Raw genomic sequence first — 22,081 nt, forward strand, 5'->3', positions numbered from 1 at the left:
GATCCTGAGAGATGGTGGAACCCAGAAATGTTAAGACATCACAGCAGATAAAAGTATTTCACTTCGATGGTGAGGGGGGAGTGGTGGCCACCTTTAAGTGACTTCTCTACACAGTCTCGGGAGGGTTAAGCTCCAGGATAAATAATGGAGCTTGAACCTGCGGACAAGATGATCCACCCCTCTTCTGTGCGGACTCATTATAGTCCACGATGAGTCTGATGGAGGTGTCATTGGAGGTTCCGTCTTTGATGTAAAAGTGTTGGCGAGAGGACGCACCTCAAGAGAGGGTGGTGGATGTGGGGATTTTGAAAATGGTGACGGGCAGATCGCGGAAGTGGAGGGGGATGCCTGTTGACCAATGGCAAGCAGCCTTAGTCTACATCCGGTGTGTCAGGCTAGTTTTTCAGTAATACTGACCAGTTTTATTGTTATTCGACGAAGCGTCCTCTCACAAAACAAAAGCTACGTGACGATTGTAGTCCAATGGTAGCTTGCTTGCTTTTTCGGCGAATGAAGACAAAAAAAAAAAAAAAGGACTACAACTCCCACACGGCAACAGAAGCGGGTAGACTGTACTGCGCAAGCGCAGGGCAAACGGTCGCGCGGAAGATTTGAGTTTTGTTTGAATGGCGGAGGAAAACGGAGCAAAGCGCAATGTTGTTGTTGTTGTTGTTGTTGTTTTTTAGCAAGTTTTTAGCAATGTAGAAATGGCAACGACGCTAAACCTGTCGGATTCTGTGTCCAGCCGCAGCAGTAACAAAAGTTTGAGAGTCGCGGAAAATGAGAGGAGGAAAAACGAGGCGGAAGATCCGTTTGTTCTGGCCCTGAAGTACTTCTCCGAGGGTAAGACTCGGCCAGACACTTCCTCACGTCGGTAGCAGATGGTGGCGTTACTGCCTCCAGATGGACCTCTGCTCGGATTTAAAAATCAAAGAATAGATGACGATAAACAGGCAATATCAGGAGGGACAGTTGGGCGAACGTTAAGCTATGTTTACGTGGTTTTCTAACTAAACGTGGGTGTGGATCAGGGCTTCACATTTGGGCCACAGAGCTAACAAACAAATCGTTTTTTTCTTAGTTATTTCACCGGAGATGTGTCGTATAAAAACACCTTTCTGACTGTGGTTAGATTTTTTTTTTTTTTTTTTTTGCAGTGGACGTATTATGTTTTTATCCACCAGGCTAGATAGAAGTGACTGATTATTCTCGTATACGTATATTAAAAAACCAAAAACAAACATGAGATCCAAATGTATTGCAAAAACCACGAGGTACTCTCTGGAAGCTCTTGTGTAACTTACATTTACTGATGGCTAATAGAGTCGTTACTTATCACGGCTCAGATCAATGGATGAGACTTCAAGTCAACAAGCTCCGTACTGGACGATCAGCTGTAGCCTCTGGGATCTACCCATGGTGACGTCATTGTGGCCACTACGTGTGTGTTGGACCATCTTTACAATTATATGCCTATTTATTTATTTATCTATTATATTATATGATTATATTCTACCACATGGATGACCGTTGTTCTGAAAGAGATTTATCTGAATGCCCGGCATGCAGCCAATATTAATTTGAGCTATACCGTGAACAATGCATGGGCTGCTCAACAAAATATGCAGATTTATTCAATTTATTCATTCAATTTATTCAACAGCAATATTCACCAAAACTCTTGCCAAAGAAGGCTTTTAACACACAACATTTAGCATTAAACATAAGAACTTTGGCAGGCAAATCATTTTTAATTAATGATTTAACTATCTTGATTATATGTTTTTAACTGAAATTTGGTTATTATTCAGCCAATGCTCCCAATTTCAGTCTCATGAGCAAAATCAGGAAGTGAAGAAGGGATGTGGATTTTTGGAGCAATTTTGTAAAATTATTCTTTCCAACACAGATAAATATCTTATGGGGTATGTAGTTATTTTCAATACTTTTCTTCTTATTTGAGTCCCTTGTGTTGAGTTTTATTTTTTAACATCGACATTTCCAAATATTTTACGATGGAGTTACACTTAGTAAAACAGTGAAAGCCGCCCATGTTCATGTCCTAGTAAGAAAGGGGAAGGGGGGGGGGGGGGGTCTGCAAATAGTTTCTACTGTGCCAGCTCATCTACTTTCATGTCATCAACGTGTTGATAATGCCTCTTGTATGTCAAACTGTGGGAGTATTTTAGAAATTATAAAAGTACATACACACTCTGATGGGTAATCACCTCTCCCTCCTGTAGTTGAAGCAGGTACTCCTGTGCAGGGGAACGATGAGTTGGAGAGGAACCTGGAGCTGGTGGAGCAGGTGGCCTTCAGTAAGGGACTTTCCCCAGAGGCCATTTCTATTATGCTGGAGTTTGCCATGAGCCTCCGTATGGGTAAGACTGTCACTTAGCAGCTGTGGACTGGTGATTGTTGTAATCGTGGAATTTCTAGCAGTAAGAATGGGCTTGTTAAGTGTAAGCTACATGATTGGGGGGGGAGCTATTATAGCACATCCTTTAGTTGTTTGGGCTTGTCGTCTGGCTGATCACACACCAAGCAAGTGCACTCCTGGGACGGGTTGCCAGTTTGTCATGGAGCTAACAACGTTCACACTCTAACCTCGGTTAATTTAAAGGCAAAAATTCACTCAGCCTGCCTGTTTTTGGACTGTGGGCAGAATCAGAGAACCCACAGTAACTCATGTGGAAGTAGAACAAACCACACGCATTCAAGCAGCTTCTTAATCTGAGGTGGTTCACCACTGTTCCACTGTGGCTGTTCAAAATGTAATAACACCTTGAAGTTGTGCTTCAGCGCAAGTTAATTGACGAGATCTGAAGTTATATTATAATAAAATTATATGATGTAATGTCCTATCAGTGTTCACCTGGACCCAAAGTCTAGCGGGAGAAACATTTTATCACTCATCCAAGAGACTTTGTAAATGCAAGCATCCTCAACCTTATCAACAGCACAGCTGGATATCAATGGCGCTAGTGATTGGATTCATATGCAAATTTTGGTGAACATTAATCACAATGTCCTTGTGCATTGTAGGAGCCAGACATCTTTAATTAGACATTTAGGCTGCACCCTTCACTGCGGGTAATTGGCACACGGGTGTGGTTTCGCACATCATTGTTTACCTGTTCACTTGTATGGGGGCACAGAGACCAAGCGGGGGAGTAAGCCTATGATATTTGGCAGCTCAGTTCATATCTGGTCACATCAGAGTATTAAAGTTTGACTTGATTATTACAGTACAGTAACTGGTTGTCAGTCTTTTTTGTTGTTTTCATTGATAAACATTATAAAACACATTTGAATTTGTGTGAACATGTCACAGTTACGATCCCGCTCAGTCCCCTTTGTGCTTTTTTCATTGATCAAGTCACTTAGAGGAGCGATGACATGTTTCTCCCACTAAAATTTTGGTCCAGATAAAGTGATTCCACTTTCTGGGAATTTAATTACTGAGCATGCATCAAGATGTCAGCATGATGTGATCACACATTTTCCACACAATTAAAACACATGGTGCAAAAATTGGTTTGAATTTTTTTCCCAAACTGTAGGGATAACTGTGCAAAGTAAAAAGTGTGTATTAAGGCCTTGGACAGCAGGCTTTTTTATTTATTTTTTTTATTTTATTTTTTTAAATTGCTTCTTTCAACTGATTCTGTTTCTGTGAATGATCTGTGTAGGGAGTGGTCCATGTGTCCGGGTGCTGAAATGCCTGATTCCCGCCTCTGTGGTGCCACAGGAGGCTGTAGTTCGAGCATTGGTTTGGTTGGGTGTTGGCAAAATACCTATCAGCACTCAGGTAAGTGCAAATACTTTGCAACTTTAAGATTAAACTTGGATCTCTATGACTTTTTTTTTTTAAATTTTTATAGTATTTAGTTCATGGTGTTGGACAGTAAAGCTGTAATTGATTTGTTTACTTTCTATTCATGAGTCATTTAAGTATATTGGTTGGAAGAAATGTTTATTTTACCGTTTGCACTATTAACCATCTTTAACAAAATAATATGAAAAAAAACGACTTTTGCTCTCTGCTCTCTTTCTGTTAATATAATATCATTAAAATTTATATTTTTGTGCCTTTTTATTTCTAAACAATAGTTAATAGCATTTAAGATGAGTTTGATTCTGCATGTGTCTTTAGTAAGATTGTTCCATAGTTTAATCTATTTGTGTGTCTTCCTGCATTTACAATTTTCAGGTTCTTTTCATAAAGTGGGTGTTGACAGTGTTTGACATGATCGATGCAAAGGACCAACTTCGAGCTATTTATGGCTTCATCTTCAACTTCGTCACAGAAGAAAATCTGGTATGTGTGCCGGTGATCTTTGTATTTGTTTGTATTGTTTGTAATTGTTGAGCAAAATCTGATGCAATCAATACAAAATTTAACGCTATTCAATTCTACATGTCTTACACTGCGAGTAACAAAATGGGGGTTCACTAAATTTAATTAGAATTACATTTATATCTATATATCCGAGCTGTTTTTTTTTAACACAATATTAAAATGACACGTGTTGGTTATAAGATAAAAGCTAACTTGTGCCTGACTGGAAAGACATAGATAGAAGTCTCTATGGTTTTGGCCTGCAATACATACACTACAAAAGGGGTTTGTGTTGTTCTGTGTTGCTGAACTGAATCTGTATAGAAGCAAGTGCCTCGCAACCGGAGGCTTGTTTTAGTGAAAAGGTTTGTGGAGTTATATATCAAATATAGTCTGGATTATTATCAGTGGAGTCCTCCACATAACTCAGTATAACTGCATACTAGAACAGGTCCTATTCCTTCTCCATCAGTACTTACATGTATCACTGCTATTAAATGAGATGTGAATTGATGAATTATATTTTGTCACATTTTTTCAGTGCCCTTTCATCTGCCATCTGTTGTACCTTTTGACCAGGAAGGAAAACGGTAAGCCAAATATTTTCCCACCTGAAATATGATCCACATACTATGAACATACTATTTCCCCTGTTTTTCTGGTTTGCTGCATTATTTGCTTTGTTTTGAGTGTTCCCATCACGTCTCTGAGCACTATTAACTGTCTCATTTTGTCCCTGTAGTGCGGGTCTACAGAGTCAGGAAGCTACTGCAGCTACAGTCTAAACTGGTAAACTTCTTGCAGATTGTATGTCACCTAGAGCCACGTATCAAAGGAACTACATTTTTTCCTTACTCAGGCTACATCCACACTGATACGTTTTAGTTTAAAAAAAAAAAAAACTTAAATAGAGACTTGCTGACCCTTTTCTAGATGAAAACTCCCTGGTTTTATTGCTGTCCGAATGAGGCATACTGGTGAAGAAGACACCCAAATTAACTTATTGATTGTGTCTTGTCAGTCACAATGTGGCCTTCCCTGAATTTGTCACGTCCCCATCATGTGACCTTTTTCTGGAAAACAAAACAAACTACATCTTTAAATACCAGTTGTTGATTCAACACGGATAATGAATTACAGCCGTTGCTGACTTGTTGTCTATGCTAGCAGCTGCTGAACAGTTAATTACTGCATTTTATAATGCTAGTATTTCCTACATGAGCAGAAGACAAGCTATCACTCAAAGGATTTGCTATGTCCAGTGGTGTCATCAGCCCTACATGGATCACTGTTGTTATCGTGACCCATCAGATTCTGTGACCTGCCCTGATATTCTCACCCTATCCATCTTACTCCTCATGCCTCAACCTAACCAACAATGTCAGTCATAGAATCTAATTGGTCACTAAATATGCTGTATCACTTGTTTTGGACTGAGTGCCCGGTGTGCATGACTAATAATGTGATGTGCGTTTTCTAGCGTGTTAATATGGACAGAGATAAGTTCTGAAACAGTGCTAAAACACTCCTGCAGAAGGAGATTGTATTTGTTACGAAATAAAAATATGTTAGTTTGGATGTAGCCTCACTATGTAAATCTACTCGGTGTCCAATTGCAGAAATGTTACACTCTGCACGTTATTCCCATAAACAGTTGCCCTACCATATCATTGAGTATCGTTGTATTCTGCATGAGTAGAAAACATGATTCAAAAACAGAAACGTCTAGTACGAAGATGTGTCCTACTGAGTGTGCTGATACTTGTTCTTGTTTCCTCAGGGACGGCAGCCTTTCCTTCTGCACCTCCTGTCACTTTACAGAGTGTTTTGCCCTGAACTAGTGACGCTCTCCATCCAATCACAGATGAGGGTTTGTACATAGATTAAGTTAATGCTGTTGTAACACAATATGAGCATCATCTCTAAAACACCAGCGGAACCCTGAATGTTTTCTGTGCTTTTACAGAGTGGCTTTAAGAACCACATTTCTCCCTGGAAATCAGCATTGATTGCTGTACAGAAGAGGAACGGTTCTCAGGTTGCTTCCAGCATCAGCGTGGCCTTCACGAAGAAGGATAAGACCACTGCTAAGAAAAGGGTATGGAAGCCCATTTAAGTTGTCAGATTTTTTTTTTTTTTTTTTAACTGTGTTTGCAGTCTGTTGCTGCTGTTACTTGCCATACCGTCCCAGCATCTCATCAGCCCACAGCATCCACCAGAGCATTCACCTGAAGGCTCTTTAGGTTTTCCCCTGGGGTAAAACTGGTATCGGAACTCACTGCTCTCTCATTGTACGAAACATTAAAGTATAATTGGAGGGAGTGACATGGTCAGAAGACGATGCCAAGTGTTCATTATTGATTAATCGGCACGTTATTTTCCTGATTAAGCTTTTACCCTGAAAAATATTGTGGCATTGTGAATAGCATTCACAATAGCATTCACATCCATGGGGATGTCTCCAGTTTACTCTCGAGTTGTTCAATTTACAGTAATATGACAAAGAAAAACTGCATTTTGTCTTATTTGAGAAGGTACAAATGGAAATTTTTAGAGGCTCTATCAAAGTACCAGATTAATACAGAAACATAAAGTCAATTAGGTGATCAGTAGGGCAACAGATCAATAACTGGCAAATCTTATGATATTGAATACTCATTTGATTTAGTCTTTAAGCAGAAATAGAAAATATTTGTTGGTTTCATCTCCTTAACATTGTGGATTTACTGTTTTTATGTTTATATATAACTCAGTATTTTGGGGTTTTATACTTCTGAGATTTGAAGATGTCACTTTGAGCAACAGGAAACAGATGATATTCAAATATTTCATAGACAAAATAAATAATTGATTTATTGATTGATCAATAATTGAAATGACTATTAGCACCCTTACTACATAGAAATTTGTAATCAACCAGTTCATCATAAGTTTAGTGCTTTTACCTATGTTTTGTGTTTTTTTTTTCTTTAGAAATACTGCCACCTGGAGTTGCCGGCATTGACTTCAGGAGTCAACAAGGAGGCTCAGATGGAGCAGTCCTCCAGCAGAAAGCTGGTCCCTCTGGTCCAGCTGGAGTCTTTTGCTCAGCTGCTTGAAAATATGCACCGCATAGAGGTAATTCTCCTGGGACAAAATCTCTTTAAGTTTTACAACCGGGGGAGGGCCCGAACCCTTTACTGTCTTGTTTTCATTTCTTTTGTTCTCGGCTAACTCAGCCTCAGGTTAGTTCGTCAGTAACGGTTTCAGCAGCGGAATAAAATGCATGTCAGTCGCATGACCACGGGGACTGTATGTCCCAGGTAGAGGGAAAACCAGGTGCAACATGAACATGAGACTCCCCTCGTCCCAGCTCCCACAGCCACAATCAACAACGACTACAAACCTAAAAGTGTTAAGGACACATTTTGACTTTAAGGTGGACTAGCTGTTAAATGAACAAAATGGGACTTAATTAATCAACCTAGAATAACCCACTCAAGCAAAAGACAAATCTCTCACCGTAACTTGAAAAAACAGGAGATCAGAGATTAAACAAAAATGCTCACAGTATGATCATTTGTGATCACTGGCTGGTTGGACCTGCGGGGAGGAGAGCCCATGGGTGCTCGGGAAAGCTGGCCTTTAACCTGTGGCTGTCGAGCTGGAACCAATCAACTCCCTGGAACCCACATACTGACTCGCACAATCACTCACAGTCAGAGATTCTCACTTTCAATCCATTACACACAGAAGCAGAGAGGAGCACACAGAGGAAGGGTTAAAGTATATAAAATACAAATATATAAACACAAGATCGGAATACAACCTAACACCGCAGTACATTTAACTTGTGATATAAGCTTACAGCCACAGGGTGGTGCTGTGTTACAGCTCTGATTTTGTCTGATCGGTGGCCTTTAACTCTGTCCAAGAAAAACCACAGCAGCTGGCCTGTGGCTGTTTTTCCTTTATTAGATTAGACCATAAACCGGCTTCATGAACAGAGTGCTTGTCATTTCTTTTTGAAACTGGTCATCCCTTTTTTTTTTTTTTTTTTTTTTTTTTTACAGATATCACCAGTGCTTTATCGCTCCTGTATGAGTAATGAAAGCAAATGACCAGAGATGAGATGTTTCTGAGTAATGCATTGGACAAAGTTTCAAAGCAAATGGTCATTTAAAGAGGCCTCACCATAAATGTCTATTTGTCCTGCAGATTCAGTGACCTGATAAACTGATACAAGTCATTTTAAATGACTTGCAGAGTTTTACGTGTCATGCTCAATAAATTCCCCTCTTTCACTGCCCACAAAGCCAACATGAACAATAAGCCTTTCGGAGGCTAATGCCACCAAATGTGTTTGTTATAGCCTCGAAGACTCTACTTTGCCACATGTTAGGAAAGACAGATGAGCGTAATCAGTCACCCTCATAAAACCATACCGCAAAGACATTGACAAAGGATTATTGATTATTTCCCTTTCTGCCTGAAATCTTGTCAAAAACAGAATGATACTTTCTCAGTTTAATGATACAGTCACTCCATAATTATTGAAGACCTGAGTTGTGTCCATTTACAGTTTGTTTTCTCCTTCTAATTTATTTTTATTGTGACAAAGTCTCTATATTGAGAGGCAGCTGTTCGTGCACCTTACGGGTCTGTACAAACTATCCAGTGTGGTGGAAGAAATGTCCCAGCACCGCCCTCACAGGGATTACGGCATACTGAGGAATTGGTTCAGATTTGGATCAGTGGTCCACTCCATGACAACGACGCGAGCATTTGCTGATTCTTATTTGAAAGGAGTTTGAGGCGGTCAGTGACACAGACCAGCTCTTTGTGTCTCTTTAATGTGATGTTTGCCTTTGAGAATAGAGTTATTTGTCAATTTTTGGTTATCATTGCATATCTGTGACTAATTACATTTATTTAGGTGATTATTTTAGCCTCTCAATCATACTTTTTTTGTTTCCTGTTTGTTCATTTTACCTCCACCAGCTGCCCGCTCAGATGGGCTCACTGCTGGGTTCCAGTCTGGCACTTCAGTACCTGGACTGTGTACAGGATGAGTCTGCCCTCCTACGCCTCAATTTCTGGCTTGGCTACGCTTTCCACGAAGGTAAGAATGGAGGGGCGACAGGGGGACAACTATAAAACTCCTGTGATCTCTTCTATCCACAGGATACATCCAAAGCAAGGTTCACCTTCAGTTGAACCGCAACATATTACTTAGTTGGCATATCAAAGGGACTCTTAAAGAGAAAGCTTAAAAGGAGACCCAAGGGATGTCACCGTGTGAAGATGCTGTGCATATAAAATCCCCTGCTGTTTTCTCTCCGCTCCCCTGACTTTTTCGCTCATGAAATATCCCTTTTTGTTATCCTTGTTCAGAATTTTTATTCTGTGGCGATGGAGGAGCGATCCAGAATTCAGAAGAAGCTCTTCAGTTTTTGAACAAGTTGCTGTCCGCACAGCACTTTCTCCAGGTGAGCGTCATTTCTCAGGCACTGATATCTCTCTACGCCTGTCCCCATTATTATACATCAACCTGTCACAATTATTTTTGAATAATCATTAGAATTGTTTCCATTCATCGGTTTAAAAGCATCTGAATGAAACTAACAGGAAAGTCATATTTCCCTCCGTGATGTTTTCCACCGTTTGAGGTCGGAGTGATGCTCTTTTAATGAGGCCATTTTGTGGTCTCTTCTTCTTCTGTGATTTATTGGCACAAGAGTGGACAATTAGTGCCACCAAAAGTACAATGTTTATTTTGATTATTGGTATCTGTAATTATCAGTAATTTATTTGTATTCTTCAGTAATTGTCTTTCTATATTTAAGTTGTTATTTATGTCATATCTGGTGCATGCAGTTTTTTTTTTAGTTTTTTTTTTTTTTTACAAAAACTAAAAGGCAAACAAAATATTTCCTGATGTGTAATGCCAAAAAAATGGCGCCTTTTCTTCATAAGGTGCATGTGTATTATGAAACTACAGTTTGGCTTATATGTTAAAAAAAAAAAAAATCAACAGAAGTGACAGCTTTATACCTCACACATGCTGTTTATTATTTCCTGTATTCATTAACCTGCATCCACATGCTTAGCTGACACTTGCTGTGTACTACTAAGTGAAATCACAATCCATGGTTTGTTTCATATTGTCAATAATTTGTCATATTTTCTCCACCAGGAGGGGTTTTCCAGTTCAGAGGCTTTCCTCTACAAATTTCTCAACTTTTGGGACGGTTCTCTACTCCGTCCTCAGATCCTCGGCCTGCTGAGCAACATTCCCGTTATCCCAAGTTCCCGTGAGTTTCGCCTCCACAGAGTTCCCCTTTTATTCACCCATCTCTTCTTCACAATTCAAAGTTCTTTCTTTGTGTCTGTCAAACATACCCTCACAAACTGTTGCCTTCCTCCCACACCCTACTGATCACTTGCATAAAACAAAGTCATGTCCTCATGTTAACAAGGCCTGTCATATTCAAGAAGTGTAATGCATTAAATTATGTAGCAGGTACAAATTTGACCTTTCGTCTCCTCCTGTTCAGAAATCCGAAGGCTTCTCTTTGAGCCGCTCATGCAGCTCTTTTTCACGTCTTCAGTGTTTTTCAAGGTAGGCTTTTCTTTCTGATGTCGAGAAAAGTTGCTCCTGCTATAAAAACCTTCTTTTAAGTTGACTGACAAGATGCATTCATGTTTGTCTTATATTCACAAAGCACTTAATATGGATCCAACATTAGTTCAGTGTATAAATTTACTATATGCTTATTGCTATTCCTCTGGGCACTGTCTGCAGTGTGGACTGATGGAGTGTCTAAACTCTATGCTACTGAAGTGGCTGACCTGGCACTCGGTGTATGCTCTGGAGGACGACCTGGACATCAGCCTCAACAGCCACACCTCCATGTGAGTCTCACATCTTCGTCCGGCTACTTTTTTATTTTTTTTTATTTACTGAGTGTAAACAAGCTATAGAGCTTTGTGAATGGACTGAAGAACGTGAAGGCCGAGGCTCTTGAAACCTCTGCTCTTGTGCCAAGAACTGCCATCACACACCTAATCAGTTACAGATGTAATAAAGGTGCCGAGCTGCTACCCCCGGTTCGTGTAATATTGAGTCGGAGTAGTTCACTTTAGTTATCAATAATCTCATCACTGCTGCGTTGGGCTGACCAGCGGTGACTTCATCGGCCAGTGCCAATACACTGCGTAACGGTATGACGTTATGCCAACAAGTTGATAAATTGCAATTTGTCACCACATACATTTTTTTTTTATCATCTAAAAAATTACACTGATGTTATCATGAAAGATATGACACACAGAGCCATACCTCTAATTGTCGTAAACTGCCACTGTGGCTGATTTGTGCGCTTTCCTTCAGCATAATGCTCCAAGGTAGATCCGCTAACCAGTGTTAGGAATGGTGCTGATTGGTCTGATCTGGTTAAAGTGTGTGTCTGACTTTCTGTTCTGTCATAGAAACATGACTCTGTCAGGTTTCAAGGATTCTGTGCTGGAGCTCGTTCACTTCGTGGGTCGGCTGGCTTCAGTGGGCCTTCAACTTGAAGGCTGTCACTCTCTCCTGCTCAGCTTCATCCTGGACTTCTATGAGACGGTAATTGAGCTGAAGCTTATGATTGAAGCTGCTTCGTTATTTGTCTGTGCTTGGGTGTTACGAGTACTTCTAAATAATATAAAATGTGTTTTGATTATTGTTAAGTCACCTGGATGTTTGACCCCCACTACTCAGAATGATGTGCATGAAGAGTTTGACACTGCAGGGCTGTTTTCTGCCTTTTGTGGGGAAACGTTTCTCTATTGATATTAAATCTGAGTTCAACATGTTTGCATGGGAGCTTGAATTTTTTTTTTTTTTTTTTTTTTTTTTTTTTTTTTTATCCAATATGTATCTTATACAAGTGTGTCAGTGGTTTCCTGGTCAAGTTAGCAGCATCACACACCGCACAGGACAGTTGAAGTAAGTTGAGAAAGAAAATAAATGATCACAAAACCACTAATTTTCTGAAGTCTTTGCCGGTTGCTTGGCAACCTCTCATAATGTTTTACATCATTCTGGCTCATGTTTGAATCGGAGGCTTTTAAGGGCTTGTTTACCTTGCTCGGTACACGCCTTAAGAATAGAAAGAGCATTTCGGTTGCATAAATAGTAGTTCCCATGTTTATGTGGCACAACATCATCGCATAAATAAGAAGGTACGATGCCAGGAATAGCTTCACAGACCAACTTCTAACAAAGCAGAGTCACGGTAAAAGCTTCAGCAGTGACATATATTCAGTCTTGGAGTATCTACTTTTTTTTTACTGTCTCCTGCCACAGGTGTGCGACACATTTCTGAAGTACGGCCTCCCCCTCGTGGTCCTTCCTCCACCTGGAGTTTTTTACCCGGCCCTGTTTGCCACCGACCCGGTCAGTGTGGACAGACTGGCCTACATCATGCACAGGTGGGGACTTTACATCTCTCTGTTAACAGCCTGCCATAATCCTATTGTGATGCATATGTTAGTAGTACCCTAAATGTAGTATGTCATATGCTTATACATATTTGATGAAGAAGCAGAACTTGAATCAAATAGCTCCATTACACTTGCATGTTAATTTATGATTTATGATAAAGAGAGGCTAAGAGGCAATACACTTTTACATTCTGTAATTTTTATAGCTTTGCCCTGTACATGCTGCTGTAATGACAAAATTTCCCCTTGCAAGATTAATCAAGTGTCTGTCTGTATATCCATATCTATATCTATATCTATATCTATATCTATATCTATCTATCTTAAACCCTCTCCTGCTTTTTTTTTTTTTTTAAATGTAGAATCCAAGCATTATTTATAGCTCCAGTCCATAATAGCACAAATACTCATAATCTTGGTTAATTGACTACGCCCCTGAGCTCTGAAATAACTTCACCAAAGCTAGGGATAAAAAAATGCCACGGCAAAAGAAAACTGGAGCGTAACGGCATAATATTTTTTGACAGACCATAGAGAACACGGTGGTGTTGCAATCATTCATGATCACAGAGGTCACTTGTCTTTGAACATTTTTTTTCAGGTACAAAGTGAACTTGACATCAGCCAAGAGTCAGGAGAAACTGTCAAAGGTAAAGACTACTGTTTCTTTTTTTGCTCCTGTTATACATGCGTGAAAACGATGGCAACTGCATATATATATATAATGTATTACATATTAGATGTACATTTTAGGGATGTATTTGGTAACCTCTTTCAATGTTTTGAGTCCCTGTGCTAGATTTGATAGATTTGACATCTCAGACCAGCTCTTTCCCTAAACCTGATAACCTTAATACCTTCTCACACGAGGACTTAAAAAGTTGATGATTTTAATAAAGCTGCCCCTGCGAACTACGAATGAATGAAGTACAGCCAGAATCCTTGCCTGAAAATGTCATTGGCACTTTTTTTTATTAAGAAAAATGGACTTGGTAAATGTCATTCCAATTAATTATCACAGCAGACATCAGATGTGTTTGTGGTTGAGCTGGACTCTTTTCCTCCACGTTCTTTGTTTGTTTTTCCTCATTCTGTCGTTCCGTTCACTTCTATTTTACAGCAGGCCTTCCACATCAGCCGGCAGACTTTCTGCGAGTTCAACCACTACGTTGTCGTCATGGTCAACTGTCTGTGGAACTCCCGGATGTTTCATCCAGGCATAGATGTACAGCTGTCAGAGAACCTGCTGCTCAAGAGCAACGTACCGCAGTACTGGGCGAGCTTCGACCTCATCCACCACCCCGCCTTCATGGGCTACGCTGTCGACTTCCACCAGAAGGTGAGAGTGCATCATTTGGGGTTTTTATTTTGGATTCAAAATGTATCTTTGATGTAGCTTTAAACAAACCCTACTCCGCGTTAATTTCCAAACTGTACAAAGTACTTCATGGATCAGCACGCAGCTGCTATGTACAGCTAGTTAATAGACTTACAGGCATAACAAATATGGTATTAATGTATCTTTCATAGATTATACATTAATTCAGAAGGCCATTTTATTATTAATGGCTGCTGCATGAGATGTGGTTTTCATCATGTTTAATAATACACGTACCTTTTTTTGGTTCGGTCCAACTGCAACATCCAGCAGTAATCTTGTGAGATTTACCAAGGTTGGCTGACAATGAATATTAATGTTCCCTCTTCATCAGTGCTGGCCGGAGAGAAAGGACATGAACCTCAATTCCATAAAGGTACGAGAGGTGTCCTTTTCATTTCTGCATTTCTAACAGACTTCACGTACTTCACGTAGTTTGAAGTTTCACAGATTAATTGAGATGTCTTTGATTGTACACATCTTCAGATGTCCTCGATGTGACCCAGGGGGGGGGGGGCGGTGTTTCTGTGTGTTTCAGCACTCCAAGCAGTGGAGCTGGTACCTGGAGTATCTGTTCACTCAGGGTTATGACGGTCTTAAACACTTTGTTCAGAGTAACATCAACCGGCAGATGACAGCAGGCGACGGGCAGGGCGACACGCAGCCGAGGTAGAAGCTTGACTCGGCGGAGAAGAAAAGCAACCGCCTGAATCGTACCCATTGTTTTAAAGACTTGTACATATTCCACCTCTTCATCTCCTCCAACCTGCTTGCAAACCATCTGAATATCTTTTCATGTACATAGTATTACGTTTTCATTGTGTATTCTTACTTGTAGTATTGTCCATTCATAACAGAGCCGCTTGTGTTGTTTTCTTGTACAGCCTCCCATCTGCAAAACCTGACTCTTGCACATTGTTGATATTAAATAAGTGTAAGCCTTTTACTTTACAAGAAAATAAAACCAATCTGTTGTATCTCAATAAAAAATATATAGTAGGCAACAGTTTACAGGACACGCACATTAAGATATGTTGCTCGTGGACACTGATGTCAATCTCAATTTTGCTTCTATCAAATGCAGTCATTTGCTTGAATCCGAAGACCGGGAATTCGTATGTATTGCTGTGAGCGGCTCTACCATCTGGTAAACAGTATTTTGCTTTCATTTTGTTGGGAACCCATCTGGAAGGTTAACGGCTCCTAGGCTCTTCGGCTACTTTTAAAATCGCTGCAGGTGTACAGACTGCGATCAGGCTTCTGCGGGATGTTGTATCCGGACCCGGAGCATATTGAAAACTTCATTTCTGTTGCGCTTGAGTTTGTATATTACCAGCACTTCTTCATTTCTGGGTAATTTGAAATAAATGCAAAAGACCCGGAAAGATGTGTCTAAGTTCAAGCAGTCCCAACAGTACACAATGCTTCTTTGGTTTGCAACGAAGGGATATTTTCATCATCAGTTGCTGTCATGAGTAATTGATTGGTAAGGCTGTGGAAGGGCCACCACATATCCTGAGAGCCCAACGTTGTATCCTCAGATGTTTTGTCTTTTTCAAGTAACAGTCCAAATATATTCAATTTAAAATGTGACACAGAAAATCTAATTTGCACAATGGAGATGAAACCACTTATCCAAATTGTTTCTCATTAATACTGATTTGCATCATCTGTAAACCAAGAAACCCTCTTGGTTAATTTTTAATGACGCCCTTTTTAAAAAAAAAAGATCTATGTATTCCAAGTTTTTGAAGTCTTTTGATTATTAAACACCAAAACAAACCCCTTGGATGTGAAAATGAATTCGGCAATAAATCATATTCTGATTTTTTTTTTGTTTTTTTTGTATGTCTTGTTGGCTTTATAGTTTTTAATCCACTGTTACATGACGAAGACTTGCAAAGATGTGCTCTCCCAAACCTTGAGCCGAACTTACTTCCTGTATTATTATTTTTGTGTGTGTGTGGACAGTTCCCTCCCGACTGACTTGAGAGCCTCTTTCCTCCTGCAGCCCTCAATGCAACTTTTCTGTTCAATTCTGTTCCAACTTCTAGTTCCGGAGATGATTCTGTTCTTTGTTTGAGGTAATTAAAGCCACCAGATGAAAAGCCTCGGCGCGCGTTGTGTGGATAAACGTGAGTGAGCGGGAGCCACCTTAAAGAAAGCAACCCTCTGATGTCAGACGCGTCAGAGACACAGACCTCTGCCGCCGGTACGGCGCTGCGCTGCTCCGCCGTTTCAAATCTTCATCTGCGCTGCTGCTCTGTTCACTTTCTTCAGCTCATGTCTCGACTGCATTCACGGGAGTAGCTTATTCCAGCGGCGTCTTCGCCAACACGTTCAGCTGAGCTGAGTGTCGGTCCCACCTGAGCCAAATCCTCGCCTCAGGGAGAGGAAGGTAAGATTGTTGTTCTGGGGCTGCTTCTTATTAAGTGATTACTGCGGGAAATGTGTTTTGGTGGAAGCTGGTTAATATCACATTCGGAGCAAACAGACGGAACATGGTTGTGACAGTGTGACACGCTTCTTAAATCGCCTTTGGGGTTACTCTTGTACATGTTGAGATAGAGGCTGGATGTTGTGCTGCAGTTAGGACACTGTCAGTCGTCCTGGTCCCAGTTTGGCAGCTGGATTTTTTTTTTTTTTTTTTTAAATCACACGACATCCGTGTGATGAGTGGGGTTTTCCTGACGAGCTCCAGCGTGTGTGTGTGTGTGCGTGTGCGTGCGTGTGCTCACTGGCCGATGGAGCCGCCAGAATAAAAGATGCGCAACTGGACGTTTTGGGAGCATTTGGAAACAGGCTCTCTCTTTATGTTTACGACTTGATTTCTTATTCTGAACTACGTGCAGCTCGCACACTGAATGGACGAACGTGTGCGCAGAGACCACAGTATCTCCATTCACTAATTGCGGATGAGAGGAAGTAATTTTCAGATACGGATTAAAAGTGTGCGCCCCCAGTATGCGTTTGTTTTGTGGAGCCCAGAGGAAAAGAGCTTGCCAGATCTTGTTTTTTTTTTTTTTTTTCCTGCAAGTTGTCCGCGAGTCACCGCTTCCAGCAAGAAAAAAAAAACAAAAAAAAAAAACATTTTTCGAGCTTTTCTGCCTCATCAATTTGAATTGGTGGAGACTGATGTGTGATGGTACACTTGAGGTGTTGAGCCAGATTTGAACTCAGGATGTCGCGAGTAATTATGGTGACAATTACACGGTGCGCGTCTTAAACCCTGAGACTCCTTTTGAGGGCCCCCAAAATGAAGCACAGTGTGGGATTATTTTGGGAAATATTCCGTGCGCTTCCATGGACGTGACAGCAGTAGCAGACCTATATTTAAATCCAAATGTAAACCAAATAGCATCCCCACTAACCAAAACACAAGGTCTGTTGTGTTTTCTCAATGCGATTGACAGGTCTTAACACCAACTAGGCTCCTTCAAAGTTTGTTTTCAGATATTGTCAAATACCTCTAATGTCATTAGCTTTACAGTTTTGTCATTTAAACTTATAATATGGACATTGTTTCTGATTTAAAATGTCTCCTAAAAGACTGAGGGAATCTGTAATATAACAATGCTCTAGGGACCACATTTGGACTGTTCATTTTGAAGAAACGATCAAACACAAAACCCTCCATAAAAATCTCAAACATCAAAAGCGTCCTTCTCCCTTGTTCGGGTTGGATTTGTATTCTTTCATCTTTGATCATAAAGCCCAGTAACTCTTGTTCATGGTTCGGCCCAGGATGAAATTGAAGGTCTCTGGAAGCTTTAAATGGTTTATTTTGGGGTTTAACAGCTGAACAATATCTCCTGCCCAAAGGGTGCATGAAGTGACATCCTGTCTAACAGAGAAATTCCTCTGAAAATTGGCTTTTATGTTGCCACTGTGCAGGACCCTCCATCATTATCAATCTGCGTCCATTTAAAGTGTAGCTTCAGTGAACAGTAATTTTCCTGTACGCACACTGAAAGATCCTTTTCCTCAAAGCCCAAGAGCCAAACAGAAGAACATCAGAATTTTCTTTCGACAATCCAATTTGATGTAATGATAGGATTGCACATCTTTTGATCTTGACGAGTGCTGCAAAGCAAATGCAATGTAAAAAAACAACAACATCTGCATGGTAATGATTAATAATGAGCAGCATATGTTGTGATGTCCATAGCAACAAACAGACGGCTGTTTGTAATCAGACTTGTCGGAGCAGAGTGTTTCTTAAGGCTCCACACATTAGTGAACTATAAATATGAAAGACTCTGAAAAGATTATGAGCATGTTCTATTGTCACTGCCTCTCTCCTTCTACGTGCCTTCTGGTCATGTTTTATAATATGCATTTTCAGCATTCTCCCTCCAGCAGTATTTCAGAGAATATAGATTAAATTGTACAGCACAATCCCACTTTAATAGCATGTATTTATTCTGAAGAGGACAGTGCCACGGCCACTTGTATCTGATCATGGGAAGTGGTGCTTCCCAGCCTCTTTTGTCTGGTGCAGCCTCACAGCCTGGTCAGAGGAACTGAAGTAGCTCTTCACTGACACAAACCGTCACGTTGTAAATGTGGGAATCTGAATTCATGTCATACAATTAAATGTCTGTATTTCAATCTGTTTGGTCGGGTTGGCATTCTCAGTTTCTATCCTATTATTCTTTTTGCTATTTGAAGTGTTTATTCATTACATTCAAGCAGAGGGGTTGTAGTTGGGGGGGGGGGGGGGGGGGGGGGGACGTGGGAGTGACTACCTGGGGCCCCAGTGCAGGAGGGGCCTTTTGAAAAGCCTGGAATATAGACTATAGAATTTTGAGAAAGGAGGGATGAAATGTGAAAACCTACGCATATATCACAGATTATCATTACTTGTTTAAGGGTGCTATTAACAGTTCCTTAGTGACTATCCTAATCACAACTAAAGATTCATGTGTACAGTTCTCGGCTAAATAATTAGTAAAAAAATTCTAAACATGGGTGACAGACATTAAACAAGAGGAAGAGGGCCCACAAAGACTGCTTATGTGTAAGGCCCCGGACTTTGTTCTCTACCCCTGCTTTTAGGTAACTATTCCAGTTGTTAATACATTACCCTTAGATATCTAAGTAAACTATTTAGCCATTAATGTCATCTGACTATTTTACTCATCTATTAATTATATTCATCACCATTTATTCCTCACTTTAGCAACTATTTTCACTGTTTATGAAGTGATTTTGGTGCTCTAATAAGATTATTTAGCCATTTTAATCAACTGTTGGTGACTGTTGGTTTTTGAGCCCTTTGTCTGGGACCTTTATCCAAGTCCAGATTTGTTTGCCTTCTTGCAAACCATAGACTGGATATAAAAGTGGACATGGTTTACGGGTCTGAAAAATGAGGCCGATGCATAAGTGCCTTAAACTGCAATACTACTGAGTGCTGCTAGAGGTTGGCTTCAAAAAGCCTCCGGCTCTATAGACTCACTTCTCAACTTCTCTCATGAAATTTGAAATCAATACATTTTTTCCAGGAGTTATTTCGGTTTTGCCAGCTAAAGTCACTTCTTCTCATTTTTTTCTGGTGGTCTGTCTAAAAATAGTCCAGTCATTAATTCGAAAATAAGCCTAAAAAAAAGCAATGTTTTTGGAGGCGTGTCTGTTTAATTGAGAGTCCTGTGGTAGGGTCATATCCACCGCTCGCTTCACCTCAACTCTTCCAAATATGGTCACTACAGGCTCCAAACCGCTCCGAATTAGCAGCATGGCGTTGGCCAATATCCGAACTCGAGGCTTTATAACGGCTGTTCCCAAACCAATGGGTGATGTAACTGTTGGTTGCCGCTTGTTGCAAACTAATTTTCACACTGTCATTTGCAACATGTGAATGCTCAGGTGACTGAGTCTGTGGATGAATTGGAATAGATTGTAATCTCTGTTGTCGAGCTACAATATGGAAAGCCAACCTTAGTTGGGATTAAGTGCGTGTGTGTGTGTGTGTGTGTGTGTGTCTTGTGTGTCTGTCTGTCTGTCTGTCTGTCTGTCTGTCTTGTTTTGGGGTTTGTTTTGGACTCGCGAGGCTGTTCATAGTTTTGGGGGTGTGAAAGGTTAATTCTAAATAAGCATTACTTCAAGGGGGATTGCTGGGTTCTTTAATGGCCTGTTTTCATCTCCTCTGATGGATCCTAAACATGTATTTTGGGATTGCATTATTTATAGTGTTATTTAAGGAGCAAACTGTTAAAAATTGTCTCGGGCATGTTTTTCTTAGCCCCTCTTTTTAATTCAGGAGAGTGATCTGAAAATGTCATCCTCTGTTAAAGTCTGCCCGGGGTCTTCAGTAACTCTAGTAGAGCGTTAAGAATTAGCAACCTACTAACTACTGTAGTGACATTACATATTCTTAGCCAGAAGATTTTTCTTTATTCACAATGAACAGGTGATTGTAGGTCAGATACTGTGATCATGAATAATCCGTCTGATTCTGTATTTTTGTTCTCAAAAGAGTAAAGCTATGAGGAGTTTACGAGTGGTGGTCTCAGTGAGGCCTCATGGGGTCAAATGGTGAGGCTACTGTTGTGATTTAATTACAGCTGACCCAGGCTTTGGCCTTATTGATGTCACCTTGCTCTCAAGTGGGCCTGATGAAGATCTGAATGATTTGTTTTTACCACATTGCTTTATTCTGCCAGACTAAAAATCTGCAGTGGAAGAGCTTTTGTGACTCAACCTTTCTCTGAATTCAAAGGATCATTTCCATCTGCTATTCTTCTTTACATAAGTATAATTAGAAATAATACTGTAGTTCCACTGGAGTCTGCACACATCAGCATAGCTGGAGATATCAGGGTTCATTTTCCTCCCCTCTGAAGAAGCCATTTGTTGCTACTCATTCATGCGCAGTATGAAAACAGCTTCGACTAAACTAAGAAATGCTTGATAATCCACTGAGTTTGTATCCCATGAAGCGTTAATTAGGTTTAGTCCAAGTTTCTGTTGTGCCATTTCATCTCACCATAGTTTGATGTTTTAATTTCTAACCATGCATGCAGAGAGCAGAGAACGTGTTAGACTACCTGACTGGACAAGGCAATATCTTTGACGCTATGGGAGGGAGACACATTTAATTAGGTGCTGGTATCATTTGTGGTTCAATTGCCCCGATGCTTGGCTCACTGACATTCAACTGATGAAGTGGAAGTCTCTCTGGAAGAAATGTGTAAAAGCTTGTCATACTGCAAACTTAATTGCCACATCCATGTCCTCTTATTTGGGCCAGCTTTATTGGCTGACATCACAGTTAAAGTTTAAGCCTTTTCTATATTCCTCTTATTGTCAGGTAATCCCATGCATGAAACGACCCAAACCAAAAGTTAACCCCACTAACAAGTAGTGTCTGAGTAGCCAAAGCTTGATTCAGCTTTATAAATTGTTCGAAAACCTGCAGTAGGTGATGTGCTCCTTCCCTGTGATACTTTGAGTCGATGCCACGTGCACAGTCTTGCTGCCATAATTATTTACCAAAGTATCATAGGTAAAACAGTCCCCAACAAATGCAAACATTTTTAAAAATGAAATTATACATTTGTCACCTATTTCCAACTCAATACCAGGCTGCACAACTGTCTGTCACTGCCCTTTATTCTCAGTTTAGTTGTAATCAGACGTGTCCTCTACTGGCACATGTAAATAGACCCAACAGTGTAAAACTACACTCGTACATCACTGCACCAAGGTAAGAAGTTAAAAGATTTTCAGCAGGTGTTATGTCCTTAAAGACATCAGGATGCTGGAGACAAGGTGGAGAAGTCAGAGAGAAGCAAGCTTTTCCCTACGATTGTAACACTTCAGTGCAACACCCACGTGTTTTTTCACAGCACACAAGCCACTTGAACATTTTTAGATAAATGTTTTAATTAAAA

General features: G+C 40.4%; 2 protein-coding genes across 4 annotated transcripts in view; both read left to right on the forward strand.

Moving 5' to 3' along the window:
* Positions 1-608: 608 nt before the first annotated feature.
* Positions 609-15,969, forward strand: cenpi (centromere protein I). Its single transcript, XM_069170927.1, has 20 exons — positions 609-843; positions 2,244-2,381; positions 3,693-3,811; positions 4,214-4,321; positions 4,884-4,932; positions 5,085-5,131; positions 6,123-6,212; positions 6,309-6,440; positions 7,316-7,459; positions 9,323-9,443; positions 9,716-9,810; positions 10,518-10,635; positions 10,879-10,943; positions 11,127-11,236; positions 11,813-11,948; positions 12,672-12,796; positions 13,410-13,458; positions 13,929-14,147; positions 14,521-14,562; positions 14,725-15,969. The coding sequence occupies exons 1-20, from the start codon at positions 708-710 to the stop codon at positions 14,857-14,859; spliced, it is 2,178 nt and encodes a 725-aa protein (XP_069027028.1). The 5' UTR covers positions 609-707; the 3' UTR covers positions 14,860-15,969.
* Positions 15,970-16,200: 231 nt separating this feature from the next.
* drp2 (dystrophin related protein 2) overlaps positions 16,201-22,081 on the forward strand; it is a 149,599-nt gene continuing 143,718 nt past the window's right edge. For 2 of the 3 annotated variants that reach the window (XM_069170598.1, XM_069170600.1), the window contains exon 1: positions 16,304-16,584. The gene's annotated coding sequence lies outside the window, so the exon portion shown is untranslated. Of the gene's footprint in view, positions 16,585-22,081 lie in introns of all 3 variants that reach the window. The other variant, XM_069170601.1, reaches the window with a different exon arrangement.

The sequence above is a fragment of the Embiotoca jacksoni genome, unplaced genomic scaffold (assembly GCF_022577435.1).
Source record: "Embiotoca jacksoni isolate LCO1_2020_lvr unplaced genomic scaffold, fEmbJac1.0.p SCAF_5, whole genome shotgun sequence".
In the NCBI taxonomy this organism is placed as follows: domain Eukaryota; kingdom Metazoa; phylum Chordata; class Actinopteri; family Embiotocidae; genus Embiotoca; species Embiotoca jacksoni.